We start from the raw sequence: 25,426 nt of genomic DNA on the forward strand, positions 1-25,426 counted from the left end.
TACTAATTATCATGTCTTCTGTAAGATCAGAATTTATACATAGCCTTGCACGTTGTTCAGTATATATTGCTTTTATCATTCTTATAAAGCTTTCTCCCAGCTCCATTTTCTCCATTACTGCAAATATAAAATCCCAATTTAAATTGTCAAATGCTTTCTCTGTGTCCGCAAAGAATAATGCTACTTCCTTTTCTGGATGTCTTTCATAATATTCTACAATATTTACAACAGTTCTGATATTGTCTCTTATTTGCCTTTTGGGAAGAAACCCCACTCGATCTTCCTTTATAAAATTTATCAAATATTGCTTAAACCATTCTGCCAAGATTTCTTGTATATATTTTATAGTCATTATTTAATAATTAAATTGGTCTATAATTTTTTACGTTCGTAACATCTCTATCTTCCTTTGGAATCAACGAAATAACAGCTTCCTTCCACGTATTTGGTATTTTCCCTTTTGTTCTTATCATATTCATCAATTTCTGAAGTTTCAGGATTAACTCCTCTTTGAGGTTTTTAAAAAATTTAGCTGTATATCCATCTGGCCCAGGTGCTTTTCCATTTTTAATTGCATTAATTGCTGCTTCAATTTCTATTTTTTCAATTGGATCGTTCAAAACTTTTCGCATATTTTCCGCTAAGGGTGCTATTTTTATCTTTTGTAAGTACTCATCCATCTTTCCTTTCCTTATTTTAACACCTTTAAATAACTTGGCATAATACTTAAAGAATTCTCTTTTTATTCCTTCTTGATCTACCACCTCTCTTCCATCCACCACAATTTTATTAATAATTTTACTTTCTCTCTTTTTCTTCAGTTGCCAGGCCAAATATTTTCCAGGTTTGTTTGCTCCCTCGAAAGATTTCTGCTGCAATCTTTTCAGATTCCATTCCAGTTCTTTAAAGATTTCAGAATACCTTTGAGTCAAAATCAGCCTACTGTATCACCAGGCTTTGAAGCAAGACAACTTCAATGAACCACAGGACCCGTTCTGATGGGTGCCAAGATAACCATGCATGAAAATACTCCCCTGAAAGAAAGGGAAAGATGGAGTGAAAGAAGGGACTATAAGATCTAAGGACACTTGAGGTGGAGCAGAGACCTGTGGGTCAGTGACGATCCCTAAGCTCTCTATTGACTAATCAGCACCAAGAGCCTACCCAGCCATTTTATCTAGAGACTTCCCTTAAAGATCTCTCCTGATCAATCAGAACCAAAAGGCCTGGCCAGCCATTTGTGTTTTGTGAGTATGCATAATGTGTGGGTGAGTGTGTAAGTTTAATGCATGCTTGTTGTTAGAACATGAAGACTGAAGCTTTGTTTTCAGAGCACTGGAGTCTTGTCACTTCCTCAATATCCTAGCTCAAAATGACCCCAGGATATTATTGGTAAGGTGATAGGAAAAGAATATGATCACTTCTCCCCAATCTTCCAGCTCCCTTAGAATTTATTTAGAACACATCTCACCCATATCGTTGCAAACATGCACTGACAGGTGTGGCCCAATTTGCAAAGGGCCTACAAATTTACAAAAAAGAAAAAAGGAGGAGGCTGTGCAAGGAAGTATCTGTCAAAACCCACTAAGGCACACAGTCGAAAAATGCTGCAAAAACTTGTTCAAGGTATGATAAACCAATTTGGTACATTTAATCACACATGCTGACTCATGCAAAACAACAAAAGCAACCTTTAAGCAATTTACAAGGAGCACGAACTCCGTTCAATGTTGATCTTATAGACACAGATTTTTATACAAAAGTCCCCTAGAGATGGAACTGTGCGACAGTACACTGGTAAATATCCGTTTCCCTATTCGCTTCCTCGGGTGCATGCGTACTGGAGGGACTAAAGCAAGTGATACAATCACATCACAGTCATTGAGTCAAGCACGGACCACTGGTGTCTCCAAACGTCTACAAATTTACAAGCAACACAAGAGAAGTTTCATGTCTTTGTTCTGAGAGTTCCAAAATCACATCTAAATTATAATTTTATTTATTTACTACATGTATACCCTGCCATTTTCCCCAGTAAGGACCCAAAGTGGCTTTTATCTACTCCTGTCTACCATTTGGTCCTCGATAACTATACCCTCCTTGCCACATACTGGCCCAATCAGGATGGTTTTTTATTATTATCATCCATTTATCTATTTATTGTTCAGTCAGGGACCAGGTTTTTAAAATGGACACCATCTGAAATTGTAATTATTGAATTTTAACTATGAATGGATTTGTTAGATTTTATGATTTTTGTTGTATTTCTGTAATTGTTTTATCTCTGATGTTGGGAAGGGCAGGATAGACAGACAGACAGAAGGATGGAAGGAGGAACTGTGCAGACTTGGAGGAAGGCAGACACTTGTTTCTTCGCTCCTAAAATGCTAAGTTGTTTTCAACCGTCTAACTTTTCATTTTGCCTTGACAGAAGGAACTGCTTTTAAATACTCTTATCACCTCACTTCTAATTTTGGATAGACAGACCGACAGAATGAACAAACTACCCTGTGAAGTAACACAAGACTTGCCAGGCCCTATTCATTAGCCTCATTCTCCCCTCCCTGGGAGCTCCCAGACACCCCCATGTATAAAAGGCTGCTATTTCCCTAATGGCAACTCATGGCAGGAGATCTGTCCTCTCCCACATTTCCTCTTCTCCCAAGTGCTGTGGTGGGGACAATGTCCATAGTAACATGGGAAGCTAGGAGATCTTTCTTCTCCTCCATGGCACTTTAGAAAGTGCCTCACCAGGGTTTAGGGAAGGCTGTATTCTTCCATTGTCCTTCCTTTACATCTTTAGCACAAGTCCTGGGAGTGAAAGAGCTACAAACCACACACATCCCTTCAAAGCAGGCTGAAGGAAAGTCTGTTGAAGTGAGAAGATTCATAAGAACAGCCCTGCAGAATCTGATACCTTTAGTACAGCAATTTGTTCCATGTACAGCAGCAAACCAGTTGCACATCAGACAAGGCCTTCTGCTGATGTTGCCTCCTAGCACTGGTACTCAAAAGTTTGCTACCTCTGCTGGACCTGTTCTCCATGAATCTGATTCCCTTTTAACACCATCCATGGTCATGGCCACCACTACATCTACTGGCAGTGTATTTCACCACTTAACTACTCATTCATTAAAGTATGATTTTGCCACTCCTGAATTTACTGCCTATCATCTTAACTGTGTAACCCTGAATTTCTATTCCAGTGGGAGAGAGAGAAAATTGTCAGTATCTACTTTTTCCACATGCCTAATTTTATAAACCTCTATCATACTTTTTTTCTAAAACTGACTAGTCCCAGACTGTCGACCTGGATAGCCCAGACTAGCGTATCTTGTAAGATCTTGAAAGTTAAGCAGGGTCAGCCTTGGTCAGTATTTGAATGGGAAACCACCAAGAAATATCAGGACTGTGATGTAGAGGGGAGTAACAGCAAACCACCTTTGAATGTCTCTTTCATTGAAAACCCCCCACCAGGAGTCGCCATAAGTCAGCTGTGATGGGGGGGAGCCAGATTTTTTAGTTTTTCTTCACAAGAAAGGTGCTCCAACCCCTTAATCATGCTAGATTCCTTCCTCTTCACTCTTCTCCTCTTTGCAATTTTCTTTTTCAGACACAACAACCAGAACTGTACACAGTACTCCGTGTGAAGCCATACCAGTGATCTACACAGGGGTAATTACATTACTGGCAACTGTATTTTCAAGTCTTTTTCTGATAATCCCCAGAATATTATTTGCCTTTTTAAATTACTGCCACACTCTGAATTGCCATTTTCATCAAACTACCCACAACTCCAAGATCTCTTTCCATTTCATCCAGGGCAGTCACTAGTACCATACACTTTTCTAGGACCCACTCTAGACTTCTTTTAAATAATTGGGTCAATTTTCCAGGGCTATTTTCCAGGCCTCTAGTAAAGAGGCCAATTTTTATGACAGGTTACATATACTGATTGGTGGTTAAACAGGTTTGCACTGAGTTGCTTAGGAACCTTTGGGTGTATGTCATCCAAATTTGAAGACTTATTTTCAACTTGACAACTTGTCCTAGAACTTTATCTCTCATCACCTCCATTAGTACCTCCAGTGTGGGCACATGCTCCACATTTTACACAGTGGAAACAGATGCAAAGAATTCATTCAGTTTCTCTGACATCTCCCATCTTCCTTAAGCAATCCTTTCACTGCTCAGTTATGCCAAGGTCCAATGGCCACCCTGGCTAGTTGCCTGCTCCTTGTATATTTGGAGAAACGCTTGTTTGTCTTGATGTTTTAAGCAATGTATACCTCAAATTCTCTTTTTCCCCTCACCTGACTGTCAACTTGCCTTTGTTTCTCCAGAACATCTGATATTTTCTATTTATCTCATCTGGGAAAACTTTCTGAATGAGGCCTTTTTGCCTTTTATGACTTCTTTGACTTAGTCAAAGAATCCTTTTATACTTGGTGGTACATTTCCTAGCTTGAGCTATACAATGCATCTGGTTCTTCGTGTGATTTTAAGTCGTTTAAGCATCCTGGACAGCATCTTCTCATTTTTTTCTGACTAGTCCCCTCAGTTCTATAAAATTACCTCTCTTGAACTCAAATGTGATTGTTCTGGACTTGGGGGGGTGGCAACTTTCCATTGATATGAATGCTGAACCTAATAGTACTGTAGTGATTGATCCCAACTGATACAATATCATCTACATCTTGCAGCATGTCTCATATCTAAGTCCAGGGTCGCTTACTCAGCTGATCAGCAACACAGCAGCAGCTGGAGTCCCAGGGGTATGCCCAGACACATCAGTCAAGCACTCCACGGTGGAACTGCCAAGTGGGACCCATCTGTAGCCACTGGGGAAGATACTCCTGATTCCTTACAATGGCAGCTGCCCTTGTGAAAAACCAGGACCAGTCAGGAAGCCAGTGCAACTATAGCACACCCTAGAAAAAGGGGGGCAGGAGGCAGCCAATGAGGAACAGCCCCACATCTCTCCAGGCTGCCAGAGTAGGTGGCCAGAGCCAAGGGAGGTCTGGGTGCTTATTAAATCCCCTCCCAAAACTGAGGCCATGGGGCAGCACTTGGGATGCACTGTAGTATAGAGGGCAGAGCCAGAAACCTCCCCTCTTACATTTACTGCAACTTACAAATGGGTCTACTTTGCTATATGTAATAAATCACTAACAGTATACTAAAGCAGGTATTCTCAATCCTAAGCAAACAGCAGTTATACCATCAATATAGCTAAGTGGCTAGGGTGTTGCACTTGGACATTATTTTACTTAGCACATTTTTCATCCCCCCTTTCCTCCAAAGAGTTTAGGGCAGCATACATCATTCTCCTCTCCTCATTTTATCAATCCTGTGGTGTGAGTTAGGCAATAGCGAATGGCTGGTCCAAGGATAACCAGCAAACTTTATGGCTGAATAGGGATTTGAAACTACGTCTTCCAGATCCTAGAATGACACTAAGTATTACACTACCCTGGGACATCTGGCTTTCAATCTCTGCCCAGGTATGAAGCTCACAGGGTGGGGCATTGGGTAAGTCCTTCTCCAGAGTTTAACACAGGATTGTTACAAGACTAATATATTGCCCCGAGCTCCTTGGAAATAGGGAGGGATAAACTCTAACAAACACATCCCAAGCATATTTACACATTCTCTATATCACTTGTAACATTGCATCATGTAATGACTTCATATGTGCAGGCATTTAAATGTGAATAACATGTACTAAATCAAGGGTGAAAATACCGGTTACAGAATTGTAAACATTTCCTGCAACATGGAAAGCTTAGAGAGGTTTCATTACCTCTAACATAATTAAAGATATTTTATTTACCTTGAGTGCTAAAAGGCTCTTGTTAATTTCAGCACCTTCCAGTCGTGTTTGCCTATCTGCACTGGAAGTATCAGCTCCTCTTTCATTGCCAGCCAAGTCAATCAATGAAAATTTACCATGCAGTTTTCCTTTTCTCCTGAGGATTATCTGAAACACTGCATGGCTCCGAGATGAGTGTGCATTAGCAGATGTTTGACCAGATGTTCTTTAAGAAAGAGTTGTGGTGGGGAGAACAAGATGAAATGTCACTGAGTTACAAATTACTGTCATAGTACTTTCAACATTTTTCATCAGGGCTAGGTGCAATATTTCTGTGAACAGCTTAAAGCACATTTTAGGCTCCATCAAAATATAAGACAAGAGATTTATGCTGCAATCCTATACAGAGTTAAGTCCTATCTAAGCCCAAGGAGCTCAACAGATTTAGGCTTGCATAACTCTGCATAGTATTGCAGCACAATTTGCTTCACAGATATTATCTGTGAACATAAGGATCTTTCACACATTCTCCTAATAAAAGCATTCCTATCCCAACCCTGGAAGTGCCAAAGCTACATTATTGCTCAGACAGGTTGTCTTTGCTGAAAGAAGAGGAAGGAAGGACGATTTTGCACCCTTCCTACTCTAGCCTCCCAACTCATCCACCTGAGTCTCATGATTCTTCCAGGATCAGACAGGGCAGAGGTGGCAGGAGAGGAATGCAGGAAACATTAATAGCCATGACATCTTTTGCTGACAGATTATAGCACCCATCCCAGTCTCTGTTTCAATACAATTTTAATAAGAACATTTTTGCCTACTGGAAGCAATAAGAATGTCTGAATATTGATCTTAAACTTTATCTAAAAGCTGACTTTTCAATGTGGCCTGTGTAAGCTTCTCATAGAATTACCAATATATTAAGCTGAATATAGCACTTAACATAAAGGAAAATAGCTGTTAGATCACTCTCAGGAGACACTATCAGGAAAAAAACAAATGTTTTGCCTCCAAACTTGGAAATTTCCAAGTTTTATTGTCATTTGTCTTCCAGAAAAGTGGTATTTGGGGGAAAAAACCAAAATATGGAAAACTATTATTAACTACAGCTGACAGTGCAAAAAAGCAAAAAATAAAAATACCTGCAACTGTTGCCTATTTCAATAAGCTTTAGTACATCTTCAACACATTTAACCTCTCGCTCATGTAATCCCACCACCTGGACTTGCTGTTTACCATCTTCTAGAACTCTTAACTTGGTCTTCCTGTTCAATAAGTCAAAAACCTTATGGAAGCAGGATGGGGAAGAGAGGGAGAACAGATGTGTGTGTTAGCTAGGGATCCTTAGCACATCAAATTTGTTGTTTGACAAACACAATTTCATCAAATAGGACAGTAAAGAGCAGTAAATAAGTTGATAAATTCACAATTCTAGCTGATTTCCATTACATTAAGAAAAAAAGTCACATACCTTTCCACTATAAATCTCAAAAAACGTTGCATATACTTGAAGTTCTAGTTTCTTATAATTTGGTTTCTTCAACATTAAAAAGACATCTCTAGCTGTGAACAGATTAAAAATTCAAAACTGAATGACAGAAAAAAAATTCAGATGCACAACTATATGAACCACCCTGAACCTGGCTATCAGGAAGGGCAGTCACGAATTCAATAAATAAACTACTGATCCACTAACGCATGCTTGTTTCTTATGTTTGATATACTTACAGGTTTCATGCATTTATGACTTAGCATATTTTGGAGTAAGCTAATACAAAGATTTAAAAGTGAGTAGCAACAGCTAGTACAACCCAGAGAACAGAGAGAAAAAGTTCTGGCCTTTCACCAGAGAAACAGATGTCCAACTTCCACCTTAATCAAGTAGCATTCATAAATGAGCTACCTCTCACTCTCTACTACCCAGATGTAAAGCATTATAACTTGTACTAAGATCAGATTATTTACCTGCTAGTGCATAAATTCCTTTTGAGCAGTCTTGGTTCTTTCCTGAAAAGTCACCACCCATAGTCTAAAAATAAAACAATAAGATAAAAGGAACAACATGAAGACAAACTATGATCATTCATCAATGACCCCAACTTCTCCTCAAATAACAGTCAAACAGCAAATCAGTAAGTGTATATGTTTTGTTAACCGCCTATCAACACAAACAATTTTGAAGTGACAGTAATATTCTTAATAACGTCAGTATGGATCTTCTATACAATGATGAAGGGTGGAGGCAAACTATACTTTAAAGTGATCAAAATATACATACGTTTATATACATGAAGCTCTGTCTTACCTGCAACAAAAGTACAGCCGAGTATAATTGCATAACTTAATACTTACGTGAGTTTTTCCACTGCCTGTTTGTCCATAAGCAAAACACGTTGCCATTCCTCTTTCAAATATGGTCTCTACTAAGGGCCTTGCAGTAAACCTTTAACAAAGAAAACAGCCATTACATGTTAATATTTAGCTTGATTTTTAAAGGCATAAAGGTATCTGGGCATATTTTCCTTTATAAAGACATACATTTATCCTTTGTAATAGGATTTGAATTTTTTCCCCTAAGATATTCTTCATATGTTTTCTAGGTCAGCACTACTGACTAAAAATAAAAATCTAAATAAAAAGATCAAAGCAATTTCTGAAAACGTCTGCTGCAGTTAGACGAACAGACAGTAGCAGAACAATTTGACACAAATTACATTCAGTGCAGCATGCAGCATCAGTTAAGAGAGTACATTTCTGCCTTCCAAACAATTCCTTAGTTAACTTGGGAGGGATAAAGGGTGTTTTAACACATGCCAAAACTTAAGAAGTTTTTTACAGGCAAGTTAGACTTTTAAAACAAAGGGAAGTCTAATCAGAACTATTATGGTACTGCAAAATTACAAATGAACCTCACGGGATCAAATCACAGGCCACACATATATTTGATTTTTAAGTAGCTTAAAGAGCTTGACAGAGGAAGGCACTAGCTTACAAGGAGCTTTCCAAACTGACTTGAGGCAGCCAAGGGAAAAGACAGCTTAAAAGAAAAGGGCAGTTAATTTGAAAAAAAATTGGCAACCCTGCAGCCTGCTGAAGGAGAAAACTGCTCCTTGAGCCAGGATCATAGAAAGGCAAGAATACCCAGGGGCCTGAAGCCAGACACGTTAGTATCACACCCTGCAAAAGCTGAGCCTCTGAAACTGGTTGCAGGGCCAAGTTAGGATAGTTTCCAAACTGTATCTTACGCAAAGGCAAATCTGAGGAGATGGCAGTCTTAAACTCTTCCCATCAGCTTTGAAATAGTGACCTCACAAAGTGCATCAAATACATCAGAGTTTAACCTAGACCAACCTGCTTATGTTTTTTTCCTACGGGAACATAGTGGCAGCAAAGAGACATCATGATAAACCCAGTTTACAAACAATACTTAAGATCAGAGCCATCTTCAGGCTGCCCAACAAATTGTGGTTTGTCAATAGGTGTTGAACCAGGATTCTAATTTGTACCTTTGTTAAATGTGATTAGTTCTAACTGTGCTTTCTCACTATGTTTGTACTGAGAAATCTCAGTTTGTTCATCCCTGTGACATCTGGATATAGAATCTGCTTCACAGAGAATAAGAAAAAAACTAGCTGTTTAGCATTCAGCTGTCTGCAATGCTTTTGCAGAACACACCTGTCCTGCTAGTGATGACTCACCAAGTCTGAGTGGCTTCCATCTTCTCCCAAAGGGAAATTTAAAAGGTAATGGAACACAATGAGATTCAACAGCAAACGAGACATTAACTAGTCACACTCATAGCAATGAACAGGCTCCAAGTATTCAAGTTATAAAAAGCTGCACAAGTTGAAGGTTGCAAAACTGCTGCCTGAAAGTGTAAAACACATACCTGTAGACCATTTCATTAGGAGCACTGTCATCGAAGGCATAGTCAAAGCGGAAAGTTTGGTTTTCTAAGTACCTTGTCAAATCCACCTTTTGCTTAGGTTCATGTACCATCACAACATCTTTGCTAGGGATTGTTATTACATCAAGGTCTTTCATTACAGTTTCTAAAAATTAAATAAACTGGTATTAATGTTCAAAATACGTGAACTTTAGTGATCCAAAACATACTTATCCAAGATATGAAATAATTTATGATAGCAACAACCTAGCCTAGTATTTGCAGGTAATATTAAAATATCACATAAACCCTAATTAATCTAATGTGCACAAACTTGTTTTATTAAACCCTAACTTACCACTGGCAAACTTGAACACTGCTCAAGCACTTGCATTTGAATATCAGAGCAAACTGGAGATGAAGGACTGTCATCATGCCAGCTGCCAACAACTCTTTGCTTAATTAGAGTTTGTTGTAAGGCCTGGACACAGCCAGAGTGCCTACTGATGCCTAGAGTTTAATATATTAGTCATATGGGGATTAGTAAAAATGGCTTCTCATACTACAATACTGCTGTCCAAATTTTTGAAAACTTTATAAATGTATCTGTTCCCTGGCCCTTTTCCTAAAAGTAGAATATTCTATAAAACAGACTACATCAATGTTTTTGAAGGACCTATAATTGTCAAAACTTGATCATAGGCTATTTGATAAATGTTATCTCACCATTCTTAAAGAACATTGCCTATCTTCAGCCACATGAGAGGTATATCCAGCTTGTTTTCATCGGATTGTACATTAACTGTTAGCAGTGACAGTTAATTGTATGAAATGCCTGAATCAGCAATAATACAAAGACCACTGTTTCAAAAGATATACAAACAAAGGTACTTTGTTTGTACAGTCAAATAAATTAGTGTGCCCCCTTTCTGGGGAGGGGGGGAATATCTTTTGGCACAGAATTGAACACTTTGTTTACACTCTCATACATGAGAGCTCTGCTTTAAAAGAAGCGTTCCAATTCTGAATCATTACCTTCAACTATCTTGTTAAAGAAAGCAATGAAGTTTAGCTGTGGTGTATACATATATAATTGTGTAACTGTGTAATTGGGAAACAGACATTTTGTCGTATTTGAAAGGAATACAGAAAAGAATACTAATTAAATTATTGGGAAATACTTGAGAACCTGTGGCAAGAACCATACTGAATAACTGCCATCTACCAAGTTTGCAAGCTGAATACACAAAACTAGCCCTTGAAAAATAGTTTTAAGCTTTTGTTGTGATTTATTACTCATTTTGTTTTTCAGACTAAGAAACTCTCAAAATTTCAAATACAGGAAACAGCAAGAAGGTAATGGGGACACCAGGTCATGGGACAATGGTCCTGATTGTACCTCTTCCTAATTTCTGTGGTATTCATGCTTTAAAAAAAAAAAAAGATAAAGGTACAACCAGTTGCTTCATTATGTAGCACGACATTCACAGGTGCGACTTCAATCCATTATATTTTTTAAAGCTACTCAAGGACCTTCAACTAAGAAAGCATTTCAGGAAGGCCAAAAACATCTAAAATTTGAGACACAGTTAAATGTACTCTATAGTTAGCAGGGAAGCAGTTCTCAACAGATCATTTTGCAGCTTTGCAACTCTTGCTCTTCACAAGGCCCTCAGATGGGACATTATGTAACCACCCAGTTACATAATTTCAGGGTAATCCCCCCACCAAAATTCCATTACAACTCCAGTGTTTCTCTTTATCACACTAATACCTCATCTAATGAAATAGCACAGGGATATCAGAAGCCTCGAAATATTCAGATGCTAAAAGAGTTATTTACACACGGCTAGGCATTTAGGATTTTAATTAAAGATGTGAATAGCCAGAATTCAGATAAAAGAATATTACTAATTTAAGCTACTTTTGGTATATTAGTTGAACTTGGAACATTCCAGTAGCAGCCTAAGTCTGCCTCCTTCTTGTCATCTGGAATCTAAACGTTGTCTATATTTAAAGGCCTTAGATCAGTGTTTCCTATTTGGAGGGTCATGATTCGGTACCGGGCCACGGAAGCCGCACTACCGGGTCACAAGAAAAGCCAAAGGCAGCCCTGCCCCCAGCAAAGCTAGCCCCGCCCCATCTCTGTGTTGTGCAGAGAGGAGCTGGGCTGCCTCTCCTTCCTTCTCCCTCTCGCTCCCAGTGTTTGAGAGAAAAGCTAGCATCCACTGGCACTTTAGACCCATGAAGTGTTCAAGATATGAGCTTTCATGTGCCTTGCAGTATGTTCTTTTGGGGAGATTTCCCGGGAAGCCTGGGTGGCAAAGAAGGGAGTGTGTGTTTTTTTCAGCCAGGAGGGGCGGGCAGTGGGCATTCCAGTAGCTATTTTTTTTTTTACCAAACGACCCCTAGGCAGAATTTTTGCCGGCTGGGGTCATCTGATGGTGAGGAAGGCTTTTTTTTTTCTTTGCCCCCCTTTTTCTCTTTCTCTATCTCTTTCTTTCTCTCTCTCTTTCATTCTTTCCCTGCAAGTGATGCTCTGTCTGTATTCTTGGTGCTGGGGGGGGAAAACAACAGTGGGAGGGCTTCTAGTGCTCTGGCCCCACTGGTGGACATTCTGGTGCTTTTTGTGCATTGTATGAGGGAATTTTGGACTGGATACTCCATTGGCCTGATCCAACATGGCTCCTCTTATGTTTATGTTCTTTCTTTCCATGTCTTTCCTTTCCTTTCCTTCCATTTCATTCTTTCCCTTTCTCTTTCTTTCCTTCCATTTTTACTGGATGAAACTTTTCTGTTCACCATACTGTTCATCACTCTGTTTTGCATTGTGTTTACAAATAAAAGGCATAGGAGCTCTGCCAATGAAAAGTTGGCACCCCCAGATGTAGCCAGGTGGCCTTCTATGAGATTTCTGTGTGAGTGAGTGAGTGTAAGAGGTGTGGGGCAGAAAGAGATTATTGGAGATTACTGCGGTATATCTCAACAGCACTGGAAGAGATGGTACTATGAACTTGGCACCATTTTACTGATCCTGCTTTTAACAGCTGGCTGACACCAAAATTAAACTCCTCCTGTAGATATTAAAAAGGATGAAAGTAGTTCACGGGCTAAGTATCTGCACAACAGGTTGCTTTTAAAGGCATGGGAAACACACCAGTAAAAAGCTGCAAGTCCCTCATAAATATCTTTTTTGGGATAACTGCAGAAAAGCTTGTATGAACTTCATATAACTTGAAATTAATTTATTAATTGCAGTTCAGTTCTCTGCTACCTTTCACAGCAATTTCCCTGTGTTTCAACCAAAGAAAAGTATGAAAAATAGCTGTCAAAAGATTTTCTTGAAACCAAGCAAGCTTGGTTGTAGCTTGAGGCAGGGTTCCAGTAGTAGCGGCTGAAGGAAGAGCCTACTAAATGTGTCAGCATATTTTTAGGTAGAGCAGCTGCCAGGGCTCAGTGTAAGTGGTACACAGTGCTAGCATTCCTGATGGCAATGGCAACAGCACTCCGAACTGCATACACTGGCCAGTGCTGTTGAGAAAGGGATGTGTAGGTGGTGCAGGTAATTAAACATGGGCATTTGGAGTGCTTGCAAGTTGGAGAATACACAAACATAGATGAATGCAGGTGTGGGGGTGAAAAGAGAACCGCCCACATTCCACCCCCATTTTGGCTCAGCATAAGTTTCAGAGAGATTTTTCTGAAAATGAATTTATTTCTGAAGAAGAGGCAGGTTGGGGGGGGGGGGGTGCCCTGGAAGTCACATCACAGGGAAAGGTGGAATTTTGATTCAGTGTGCACCGGAAGTAACATCACTTGGTCCTTGACACCACAGGAAATGACATAATTCCTGTCTCCCGGCTCCACCCCCAAAGTCTCCTGGCTCCACTCCCAAATTTTAGTGGGCCATGAAGGAAAAGTGTAAAAATAACCAGGCCATGGGAAAGAAAAGTTTGCGAAACCCTGCCTTAGATTATCAAGGTATGTTTTCTTGCAGTAGTTGCATTTTAACAAATGGTTTCTTTTGTAGTTTTGATTGGCTATTGCTATTTTAAAAATTATACACAGTTTATCCTGAAATGTGGAGAAGCAGGAGTAAATGTTTTATTTATATAATTATAAATTATTTATATAATTATAAATAACAAAATAAAGGTTTTGATAATCTGCTTGAAAAGCACTGCAATGTTTATTTGCCCAGAACCACTGCAAAAAAAAAAAAAGCATATGATTGGTATTTCCACATAAAAGGTTTCTAAGTCAGCAGACCTTTAAAAAACATATCTAAAAAGTCAAAATAATTTCAATACATTCATTATACATCAGCAAAAGACTCTTCTAAAACTTCAACTAAATACAATTTGATTATTCCCTTGGAGTAGAGGGGGCCATCTGCCCTCCTGCAGTAGTTTGCCATATCTTTGTAGGAAATGAGAAAACATTCCATCATTTTGTGTTCAGACACCTCGAGACTGGGGACTTCAAGTATCACAGGTCTCCGATTCTGATACATGGGTCTCTCTCTCTCTCTCTCTCGGCTTGGCTTCGCGAACGAAGATTTAAGAAGGGTGCAATAGCCCACGTTTGCTGCAGGCTCGCTGGTGGCTGACAAGACCAATGTGGGACAGGCAGGTCCGGCCACAGCGGCTGCAGGGAAAAGTCTGATTTAGGGTTGGTCCTGTAGCAGTGCGATTCTTCCTCAATCTCCTTTTGTCCTCAAGACCAGCTATGCGTGCGTTCTCAAAGGAAGAGACAGCCTGGTGGATGGTGTGCCTCCATGCTTTGCGATCTGAGGCTAGGTCAGACCACTGGTGATGGTTGATGTGACAGGTGCTAAGGGATTTCTTCAAGGAGTCCTTGTACCTCTTCTTTGGTGCCCCTCTATTTCGATGGCCGGTGGAGAGTTCGCCATACAGGGCAATCTTGGGAAGGCGGTGGTTTTCCATCCTAGAAATATGCCCTGCCCAGCGCAGCTGCATCTTCAACAGCAGTGCCTCGATGCTGGTAACCTCCGCCCTCTTGAGGACTTCAGTGTTGGTCACAAAGTCACTCCAGTGGATGTTGAGGATGGTGCGAAGGCAGCGCTGATGAAAGCGCTCAAGGAGTCGCAGGTGATGACGGTATAAAACCCACGATTCGGAGCCGTAGATGAGGGTTGTCATCACAACCGCTTTGTAAACATTGATCTTTGTGCCTTTTTTCAGATGTTTGTTGCTCCACACTCTTTTGTGCAGTCGGCCAAAGGCACGGTTTGCCTTTGCCAGCCTGTTGTCAATCTCCTTGTCGATCTTGGCATCTGAGGAGATGATGCACCCCAGGTAGCTGAACTGCTGGACTGTCTTCAGAACTGATTCACCCACAGTGATGCAGGGAGGGTGATAATCTTCCTGGGGTGCAGGCTGGTGGAGAACTTCTGTCTTCTTCAGACTAACTTCTAGGCCGAATAGCTTGGCAGCCTCTGCAAAGCAGGACGTCATATGCTGCAGAGCTGATGCCGAGTGGGAGACGAGTGCAGTATCATCAGCAAACAGTAGCTCTCGGATGAGTTTTTCCATTGTCTTGGAGTGTGCCTTTAGTCGCCTCAGGTTGAACAGGCTGCCATCGGTGCGATAGCGGATGTATACACCATCGTCATCATCTAGATCTACTGCGGCTCTTTGAAGCATCATGCTAAAGAAGATCGTAAAGAGAGTTGGCGCGAGAACGCAGCCTTGCTTTACACCTGTGCCTATTGGGAAGGGCTCCGAGAGGTCGTTGCAGTGTCTGACTTGGCCTCGCTGGTCTTCGTGTAGCTGGATGATCATGCTGAGGAACCTTGGGGGACATCCTAAACGTTCCAAGATTTGCCACAGGCCTTTCCTGCTAACGGTATCGAAAGCTTTGGTAAGGTCGACAAAAGTCACATACAGAGCCTTGTTCTGTTCCCTGCATTTCTCTTGGAGCTGCCTGAGAACAAATACCATGTCAGTGGTGCTCCTGTTAGCTCTGAAGCCGCACTGGCTCTCTGGGAGGAGTTCTTCTGCAATGGTGGGCACCAGTCTGTTCAGGAGTATTCTGGCAAGGATTTTGCCTGCGATGGAGAGCAGGGTTATCCCCCGGTAGTTGGAGCAGTCTGACTTTTCCCCTTTGTTCTTGTATAGGGTGATGATGATTGCATCGCGAAAGTCCTGTGGTAATTTGCCTTGTTCCCAGCAGGTGACAAGTACTTTGTGAAGTGAGCTATGTAGTACTGTGCCCCCATGCTTCCAGATCTCTGGTGGAATTCCATCAACTCCTGCTGCCTTGCCACTTTTCAGTTGCTTGATGGCTTTAACAGTCTCTTCTAGGGTGGGGATCTCATCCAACTCTGTTTTCACCGGTTGAAGTAGGGTGAGGTGGATTGCTGAATCTTGAACTACGCGGTTGGCACTGAAGAGAACCTGAAAATACTCCGACCACCGGTTCAGTATGGATGCCTTGTCTGTGAGGAGCACTTGGCCGTCTGCACTATGCAAGGGACTCTGAGCCTGATATGATGGACCATATACTGCCTTCAGGGCTTCGTAGAACCCTCTTAAATCACCAGTGTCTGCACACAGCTGGGTTCTCTCTGCGAGCTTGGTCCACCACTCGTTCTGAATGTCTCGAAGCTTGCGCTGGAGGTTGCTACATGCAGCGCGAAAGGTTGCTTTTTTCCCAGGACAGGAGGGCTGAGCAAGATGTGCTTGGTAGGCTTGATACATGGGTACACTTCTTCCTAATGGTACAATGTGAGCAATGTGGTTCAAGTTTGAGGTCAGATTTCAGCTTTAAAAACCCTGCTCACTGAGGCTAACAAGTAAATGAATTTTCTACAGATCCAGCTATCAATATACAGTAATTTCAGAATTTCATACTAAATTCAGAATAAAGCAGAACACTGTGAGTGGAAACTGGCTTTACTGTAACAATTCTACCATGGGTGTCTGGAAACAGGTGTTAACTTAAGTGATGACTAAGTGAAATTTTGGAAAAGTTTCTCTCCATTTTCTCAGCTCTGAACTATCTTACCATTGAATTTTATGATTTATACCCCAAACAGATAACAGAGAAAGTATTTGCAATGTGAAATAAAAATTATCACCCATCCCCCAGACAATCGGATAAATAGTAAAAGCCATACCTTTTTTATTGAGTGGTCGCTTTCGAACACAAACACATATCCTGTGTTCATCAATCTTAAAAAGAAAAAAGAAAATTTATTAAGTGAGAAATTATAAACCAAATTTAAATTAACAAACTGTAACAGCAATTATGCAGAAGTAAGATCAGAATCAATCCAAATTTCTACAAGTTATAAGCAAAATGAACAAGAAAGCATAACTTCTAAAGAAGGATGACCTGAACTCTGCACAGCTTGGACAGAGATATTTGAGGATAAATGGTCAAAAGTATGTTTTCATTAGGGATGGAATTCAGGCTCAGAGCACCATGGCGTACCCAATGATGTTATTAAAAGCACTAAGGAATACTAGGTGCCCCAGTGAATTCTTCCTTCTCTCTTATACACCATCCCTGGCTTCTCTACTGATGGAATTCATTGGAGAAGAAAAGGGAACATTCTTGCAGTTCTCTGTCTTCCTCTGCCGAATGTATTCTGGGAATCATAATGCCCAGAATGTATGATGGTATTTATCAGTGGTTCTGGGATAGCAAGTATCTATTGCATTCTGGAAATGTATTTCCCAATGTTTCTGATAGTTAATGTCCCATTTTTTGAGAATTGTACTTCATATAATGCAATGGGGAGAGGGAAGGAAGTCAAGAGGAAGAATGAAGACAGACTAAGATACAACACTGCAATTCTCTCTATTCTTGGCTGCATCACATTGCTGTTCCACTGCTCCTCTTGCAACAGATAAATTGGGGCAGGCAAAAAAAGGAGAAAAGAGGAAGTCTTCTGTAGCTCAGAGTTACCGTCTAACTCAAAGTTGAATTTAGAAGTTTATTTCACTTTGAAGATTGGTTTTCCAAAATGTTGTACTCTGAGCCAAAGAATTCTATCAGTATCTCTGCTAAGATCATATACCGAATTTGTCACCATAAATACTTGAAGCTCCAGATAGGAACACATTGTTTACAGTTTTCAGATTCTCACCAGTGATGTAGTTTTCTGGAAGAATTCACAAGTTAATTTATCCATTCAATACCACTGAAAAAGACATAGCTGCAACTTTGTTAGCGCTAAAGCTTTGTGACTTTGGTTATCAATAAGTTTAGGTTTTTGCAAACAGTCAGGATCTTACATTCTCAGCCTCTACTGTAATTATAAAAGTACATTTAGGAGTCTGAGATCATAGGTTACTATGACTGAGATCTCTGGATTCCCAGCTCAGGAAAGCAGATTATACCCATGAGAGATAAAAACAGCCCAGAGTAGCATCTGAACTGGCTCTTGTTTAAAACGTTATTACTAACTGAACAACAGAACATACATACCTCTATATGGAAAAAATAAAATTATTGACAAACAAATGAATTATAATTATGTTTTCCTTAACTGACAGCTCCTGCTATCAAATAGTACAAAGAATAACAAAATTGATAATCTGAGAGCAGGTCTTAGGTTTTTCCATTAGGATATAGTTCTCAGACAATTTCAGATCATACCAAAAATTGCCAGGCTCTTCTAGGTGTAGCAGTTTCAAAGCATGTGATAAGCATCAGTACACCACTATTTGGCCACAACATGCTGGGTTAGATGCCAGAAACTGTGTGAGTTCTGTTCAGTTCACAGAATGCAGCTTTCCTGCCTTTCTCCTCCAACTACAGCTCTCATGCCCCCCAATCACAAAAACAGTGTGGGATGGGGCTTCTATTGAGCAGAACAGAATCCACAGAAAATAAGGATCTCCTCCCTTTGCTTAACCAAGTCCTTTCATGGTAACACATTAACTTATTTTAAGCTTCCAACATTTTTACACTGCAGAAGTATTAAAATAAAACTTACAGGATCTGCAGTTGTCAGCGGTCTATAATCCAGGCTCCCTCGGAAATCTCTAATCATGCACATAATTTCATAATTTGGGTTTGTAGCATCAACATCCTAAAAGGAAGAAAAAATGGTGACCACTATTTCAACATAGTTTTTTTTTCAACATTGGCATAAAGCTTGCAGAAACAACTATAGATACTTGAAATAAAAAGGGCATACATTAATACCTCTATGGTATTAAATTTTTCTATGGTTTACCATGAATATTTTAGGACTTACACTCCAAAGGGCCTTCTACATATAATGAGGACTTTTTCTGCAGTTGACAATTACTCCCGCGCACTAAATCAAACTTGCTAATGTTTCAGCTTGCATCATTCTTATGTGTTTAGTTTCAGAGGGTAGTTGTGTTGGTCAGAAGTACAACAGCTAGATTTGAATCATATGAACACATGAAGCTGCCTTATACTGAATCAAGCCATCAGTCTAGTACTGTCTACTCAGATTGCCAGCAGCACTCCAGTATCTCAAGCAGAGGTCTTTTACATCTCCTACTATATGATTCTTTCAACTGGAGATGCCAAGGACTCAACCTGACACCTACTGAATGCCAAGCAGATGCTCTACCACTGAGACAAGGTCTCATGTAACTGATGACAGGAGGTTTGACTCTCGAAAGTTCATACCCACAAAAAATCTTGTTGGGTCCTACACAGCTATTCGAATCAGATCTAGCCTATGTGTTTAACTCTTTGCAAGAAGAGCTTTCATTCCCCTTTAACAGAGAAAGAAAAATCCCCACACTTCAAAAGGTTAGCACAATCAGTACAACTATCAAGTTACTTGAATGCTAACATTATATCAGGAGATTGCAAGTCTCAAATTAGACTAGAAAACATAATGCACAAGCCTGCCAACAAAATTATGCTGCTGGTTGTACTACAGCATTTGCTTTATGACAGAATTAATTAATAGGAATTGTATTACAAGATTAGCAACCTATTTGTTAAAAAGAATGTCTGAGCAAACTGCAACAATTTCAACCAAAGTGAGCCCAGAAGCTTGCAGAATTATTCAAATAACTGCTTACATCTCAGGTTCTCAAACATGACAACTTAACAGCAAAAGTATAGCTCTGGTTTTAGCCATTCATTTTTAGAAAACAGGAGAACTGAAGCAAATAGCAGGAATTTTGGGGGAGGGACGGTGGCTCAGTGGTAGAGCATCTGCTTGGGAAGCAGAAGGTCCCAGGTTCAATCCCTGGCATCTCCAAAAAAAGGGTCCAGGCAAATAGGTGTGAAAAACCTCAGCTTGAGACCCTGGAGAGCCGCTGCCAGTCTGAGAAGACAATACTGACTTTGATGGACCAAAGGTCTGATTCAGTATAAGGCAGCTTCATATGTTCATATATGAATATATGCACAATTATAAAAATGCAACACAAACCTGAGCCCGTTTCTCTCTAAGTTCCTGTTGTTGCAATCTTCTTTTTTCACGTTTTTCTTGCAGTTTTTCAACCTCTTTCACACAATTAGATTTTCTACGTGCTTAAGGGGGGAAAAGTCATTTTCTTTTTTACCATTCATAACAGTACACATTTATTAGTAAAATTTTTATCTACCTTCATTAACTAATTTCCTAAGCAACTCAACCTAAACTGGGCTTAATCGCTGTGATCTAACTGTAGACTTAACACCTCATATTTCAGGGATATTGACAATGGACAATGACAGCCCAGAACAAACAGTGTCCCTTAAACAGACTGACTTCTACATGTGGTTCTCTTGGTTTGACCTACTAAAAAGTCAGGTCCATTTTCGCTCTCAATCTAGTTTTAGAAAAGCTGAAGTTTTACGAATATTCTGTTACCAACATGACTATGGAAGAACAATCACACTGTGATTTCTCAAAGACATAACAGTGGCACAGACTATTCACTGTTTAATGAATTACATAATTGTCCAAGAGAGTATACATGTAATGCCTAAAATTAATGAATCCTTGATACATGATTTACATACAAGGGGGTCCAAATTCCTTTTTTGCAGCTTGAACTGGAGATATATCTGAAACACTACCATTCTGTTGTGTAGAGGAAGACTGTTCAGGCAGTTGAGTAGGTCGCGCACGCGCAGAACCAATCACTGAAATTTTTAAAAAGAAACATATTTTTAAAATCTTGTCAAATCAGGAAAGCAGAAAGCATCCTTGTTTCTCAACAGGACAAGTTCTTCTAAATGATCATAATATTGTCCAAATCCAAGACAATTTACTTTTAAAAGAAACTATAAAAGAACACTCTGAACGCAAGCAAGAACATCAGAAGATCATACCATGAGACAAACCAGCATTAGAACTAAAATGCATAAATTATCATCAGTCTTTATGTTAAAATTCATGCCTCAATGTCACATTCTTATTAAGATTCCTTTCAAAGTCAGCTGAACTCCCCTTCCCTGAACCTTCCCTGAACCTCCCTTCATGACAATCTAGCTTTCCGAAACAAGCAATACCAGAATAAAACTGGCAGAGAAGCATTCACTAGGACAGATGGCAGAAGGTTCCTCATATTTTGCATGAACACCTCATTTCCACCCCAAGGGTCTGATTCAGTATAAGGCAGCTTCATATGTTCATATGTGACAGTGCAGTGGTAAGTACAACGAACCTACAGTCAGCTTCTTATGGAAAAGAAAGACATTGAGAAAATGTTTTGCCTTTGTCACCAGAACCTGACATAATTAAAATGGAACTTATCAGCTTTTTATATTCTAAAATGGCAAATACATCAACTAATCACTCACCTCTGTTGTCTCTAGTAGGAGCTTCAATTTTAGAAGGAACTACAGTCCTCCGATTCTAAAGGGGGGGGAAAACAGACATTCTATAATTTGCTTATAGCACTTGTTCAATACTTTCTTTTTGCTCTGCTATCTGCTTTTTAGACACGCAAGCTAATTTAGAGATTAGAAGACCTATTCCCTGAACAGCTAAGAGGGAATACAAGATCAGTTACATTTGGAATACCTCTAGACTCTTCCATAAAGCAGGAAGCAAATATAGGGATTTTCTAAAGATGTTCAACTTGCCAAAAAAAACCTATTAGAGAAAAACATAGGCAACAGAAACAGATTTTAACTACTTGACCTTTTTTGAAAATCTAAAAAGTTTATTAAAATTACTTCCACACAGAGAAAAAGAGTTTTAACTGCCTTGTTACAATTTTATACATTTTAAAATGTTCTATACCAGTTTGTCTCACCAGAAGATTGGGCATCTGAGAGTGAGTGTTACACTTTCCTCACTTCAGAAGCAATGATCCCAGAGCTTAAAAGCTCAGTCGTATATGGAAAATACTGTACTGATTTGGGAAGTTTTAGGAGTTAACTCAGACTTTTTGCATGCAATGTATTTCAGGCTTCCATTTACATAAGAACATAAGAGAAGCCATGTTGGATCAGGCCAATGGCCCATCCAGTCCAACACTGTGTCAAACAGTGGCCAAAAAAGAAAAAAAAATTATACACACACATATATGTACACACTGTGGCTAATAGCCACTGATGGACCTCTGCTCCATATTTTTATCTAACCCCCTCTTGAAGCTATCTATGCTTGTAGCCGCCACCACCTCCTGTGGCAGTGAATTCCACATGTTAATCACCCTTTGGGTGAAGAAGTACTTCCTTTTATCTGTTTTAACCTGATTGCTCAGCAATTTCATCGAATGCCCACAAGTTCTTGTATTGTGAGAAAGGGAAAAAAGTACTTCTTTCTCTACTTTCTCCATCCCATGCATTATCTTGTAAACATCTATCATGTCACCCCACAGTCGATGTTTCTCCAAGCTAAAGAACCCCAAGCGTTTTAACCTTTCTTCATAGGAAAAGTGTTCCAACCCTTTAATCATTCTTGTTGCCCTTTTCTGGACTTTTTCCAATGCTATAATATCCTTTTTGAGGTGCGGTAACCAGAATTGCACACAGTATTCAAATGAGACCGCACCATCGATTTATACAGGGGAATTATGATACTGGCTGATTTGTTTTCAATTTCCTTCCTAATAATTCCCAGCATGGCGTTGGCCTCTTTTATTGCAATCGCACACTGTCTTGACATTTTCAGTGAGTTATCTACCACAACCCCAAGATCTCTCTCTTGGTCAGTCTCTGCCAGTTCATACCCCATCAACTTGTATTTGTAGCTGGGATTCTTGGCCCCATTACTTTGCACTTGGCCACATTGAACCTCATCTGCCACGTTGATGCCCACTCACCCAGCCTCAACAGATCCCTTTGGAGTGCCTCACAATCCTCTCTGGTTCTCACCACCCTGAACAATTTAGTGTCATCTGCAAACTTGGCCACTTCACTGCTCACTCCCAACTCCAAATAATTTATGAACAAGTTAAAGAGCATGGGACCCAGTACCGAGCCCTGCGGCACCCCACTGCTTACCGTCCTCAACTGCGAAGACTGCCCATTTATACTCACTCTCTGCTTCCTATTAATTAGTCAGTTTTTGATCCACAAGAGGACCTGTCCTTTTACTCCATGACTCTCGAGCTTACTAAGGAGCCTTTGATGAGGAACTTTATCAAAAGCTTTCTGGAAGTCAAGGTAAACAACATCTATTGGGTCCCCTTTGTCCACATGTTTGTTCACCCCCTCAAAGAAATGCAACAGGTTAGGGAGACAAGATCTTCCCTTACAGAACCCATGCTGAGTCTTCCTCAATAACCTGTGTTCATCAATGTGCCTACTAATTCTGTCCTTGATAATGCTTTCTACCAACTTTCCCGGTATTGAAGTCAGACTGACTGGCCTGTAATTTCCCGAATCTTCTCTGGAACCCTTTTTAAAGATGGGGGTGACATTTGCTACCTTCCAGTCCTCAGGAACAGAGGCAGATTTCAATGAAAGATTACATATTTTTGTCAGGAGATCCACAAGTTCAACTTTGAGTTCTTTCAGAACTCTTGGATGTATGCCATCCGGACCTGGTGACTTATTAGTTTTTAATTTGTCTATTAGTTGTAGGACCTCCTCTCTTGTCACCTCAATCTGACTCAGGTCTTTCAACACCCCTTCCAAAATTAGTGGTTCTGGAGCGGGCAAACACTTCTTGTCTTCCACAGTGAAGACGGAGGCAAAAAATGCATTCAGCTTCTCAGCCATTTTCCTATCCTCCTTCAGTAATCCTTTTACTCCTTGGTTATCCAAGGGCCCCACTGCCTTCCTGCCTGGTTTCCTGCTTCTAATATATTTGAAGAAATTATATCATTTATAAAACTATATATTTTGAAGAGCTCAACTCTTTCTTGTCTCCTAATTTTGTTTCTCATACCCAGATTCAAAAGATTTCTAAAAAGTGGTGAAAAAGACCTGGGCTTTTTTTAGAATAATAAATATTGGCTTGCATTCAGCCAGCCATGCATAAAATGCAGTTTTCCTGTGTTTTTCCACTGTTCCTGCACCTTCTCCTGATAATCCTTCCCAGGGTTGAACAAGATGGAGAAGCTGGACTGAGGAGGAGCAATGGACTGAAATCACTCTTCTTTCCTCTTAAGTGCAGCTCCACTGAAGGGAGGGGGTAATTTCATTTCCTTGTTCCTTCTCACCCAGTCCCTGCAAAGGCCTCACAAGCCCAGGAATGATCTTTTTTGGGGGGGGGGAGGGGGGAGCAGAAGGGACAACAGAAAAGGACACTAATACAGAAAAAAACCACATCTGCCCCCCATGCATGGTTGGCTGGACACAAGTCATCACATAAGAACCTGTGGTTTCAGAAAGTAGCTGTGTCGGTCTGCAACAGAAGAGCTAGATTTGTCTACCAGCAGCTTAGAGACCAACAAGATTTTGAGTATTCAAGAGTCAAAGCTCCCTTGGCAGTACAAGTAGGAAGATAAAATGTATCAGATGAAGATACAAATCTATCAAGGCAATCATTCAAAAGTGGTTTGCCACTGCCTACTTCTGTGTATCAGCCTGGACTTCCCTGATGGCCTGCCATCCAAGTATTAACCAGTGGTGACCCTGCTTAACTTCTTAGAACTGATATCAGACTAGCCTGGGCCAACCAGGTCAGGGCATGTTTATCTTAGCTGCTCTCAATGCTGAAATGGCATTCCATAGACTAAAGTAGCATTTTCCCCCATATTCTTGACACTGGATTAGATTTTACAGAGGATTTCTACTGATGGAACAGAGGGGTCGGTATTCACCAACTATCATCCCTTGCTGTTACTAAAATTTCCCCGTTCCCTAGAAGCAAAATTCTGGGTTATTGCAAGAGGACAAAAGATGCTGTCCTAGCAGAAGTTCTGGTAACAGAAAACCTTACACCAGTGAAAATATTTAGTCATATCCAAGCAGCTCTTTCTAACATTTACCACTCTAACAGAAAACTGTTAACCCTAGAATTCTTGAATAAAGATCACACACTAAGAGGCAAAAAACTATAAAAAAAAATTCAATCAAACTGTATTGATTATATAACACTAACCTTCACAATTTTGTTTACTTTAGCTGAAGGTGTTGGAGGAGGAGGTGTCTCTGGGCTGGGATCATCATCTTCAGGAGCAAGATCCGGGTTAAGCGAAAATATACTTTCCAAGTCAATCTGCATTTAAAAAATTAAACATATATGACATTAAATATTAGCTGTGTTTCTATTTTAAATAACCTACAAGAGCATCCAATTTGTTTAAAGCTAAATGTCAGGGGTATATGTGTGTTACCTCAGTCAATAACAGCATTGTAAAAAATAGCTGAAC

At 40.1% G+C, this 25,426-nt stretch overlaps 1 protein-coding gene across 5 annotated transcripts in view; it reads right to left on the bottom strand.

Moving 5' to 3' along the window:
* Positions 1-25,426, bottom strand: part of KIF2A (kinesin family member 2A) — an 80,512-nt gene that overhangs the window by 25,056 nt on the left and 30,030 nt on the right. For 3 of the 5 annotated variants that reach the window (XM_060235926.1, XM_060235929.1, XM_060235927.1), the window contains exons 3-14: positions 25,156-25,272; positions 21,456-21,510; positions 20,673-20,795; positions 20,098-20,198; positions 18,667-18,762; positions 16,840-16,894; positions 9,702-9,864; positions 8,165-8,255; positions 7,778-7,841; positions 7,284-7,375; positions 6,955-7,097; positions 5,834-6,038 (exon numbers count right to left, since the gene is read on the bottom strand). In XM_060235926.1, coding sequence (XP_060091909.1) covers positions 5,834-6,038; positions 6,955-7,097; positions 7,284-7,375; positions 7,778-7,841; positions 8,165-8,255; positions 9,702-9,864; positions 16,840-16,894; positions 18,667-18,762; positions 20,098-20,198; positions 20,673-20,795; positions 21,456-21,510; positions 25,156-25,272 — 1,305 coding nt within the window. The remainder of the gene's footprint in view (positions 1-5,833; positions 6,039-6,954; positions 7,098-7,283; positions 7,376-7,777; positions 7,842-8,164; positions 8,256-9,701; positions 9,865-16,839; positions 16,895-18,666; positions 18,763-20,097; positions 20,199-20,672; positions 20,796-21,455; positions 21,511-25,155; positions 25,273-25,426) is intronic. The other 2 variants (XM_060235928.1, XM_060235930.1) reach the window with 1 other exon arrangement.

This window comes from Heteronotia binoei, chromosome 4 (assembly GCF_032191835.1).
Source record: "Heteronotia binoei isolate CCM8104 ecotype False Entrance Well chromosome 4, APGP_CSIRO_Hbin_v1, whole genome shotgun sequence".
NCBI classification, from domain to species: Eukaryota; Metazoa; Chordata; class Lepidosauria; order Squamata; family Gekkonidae; genus Heteronotia; species Heteronotia binoei.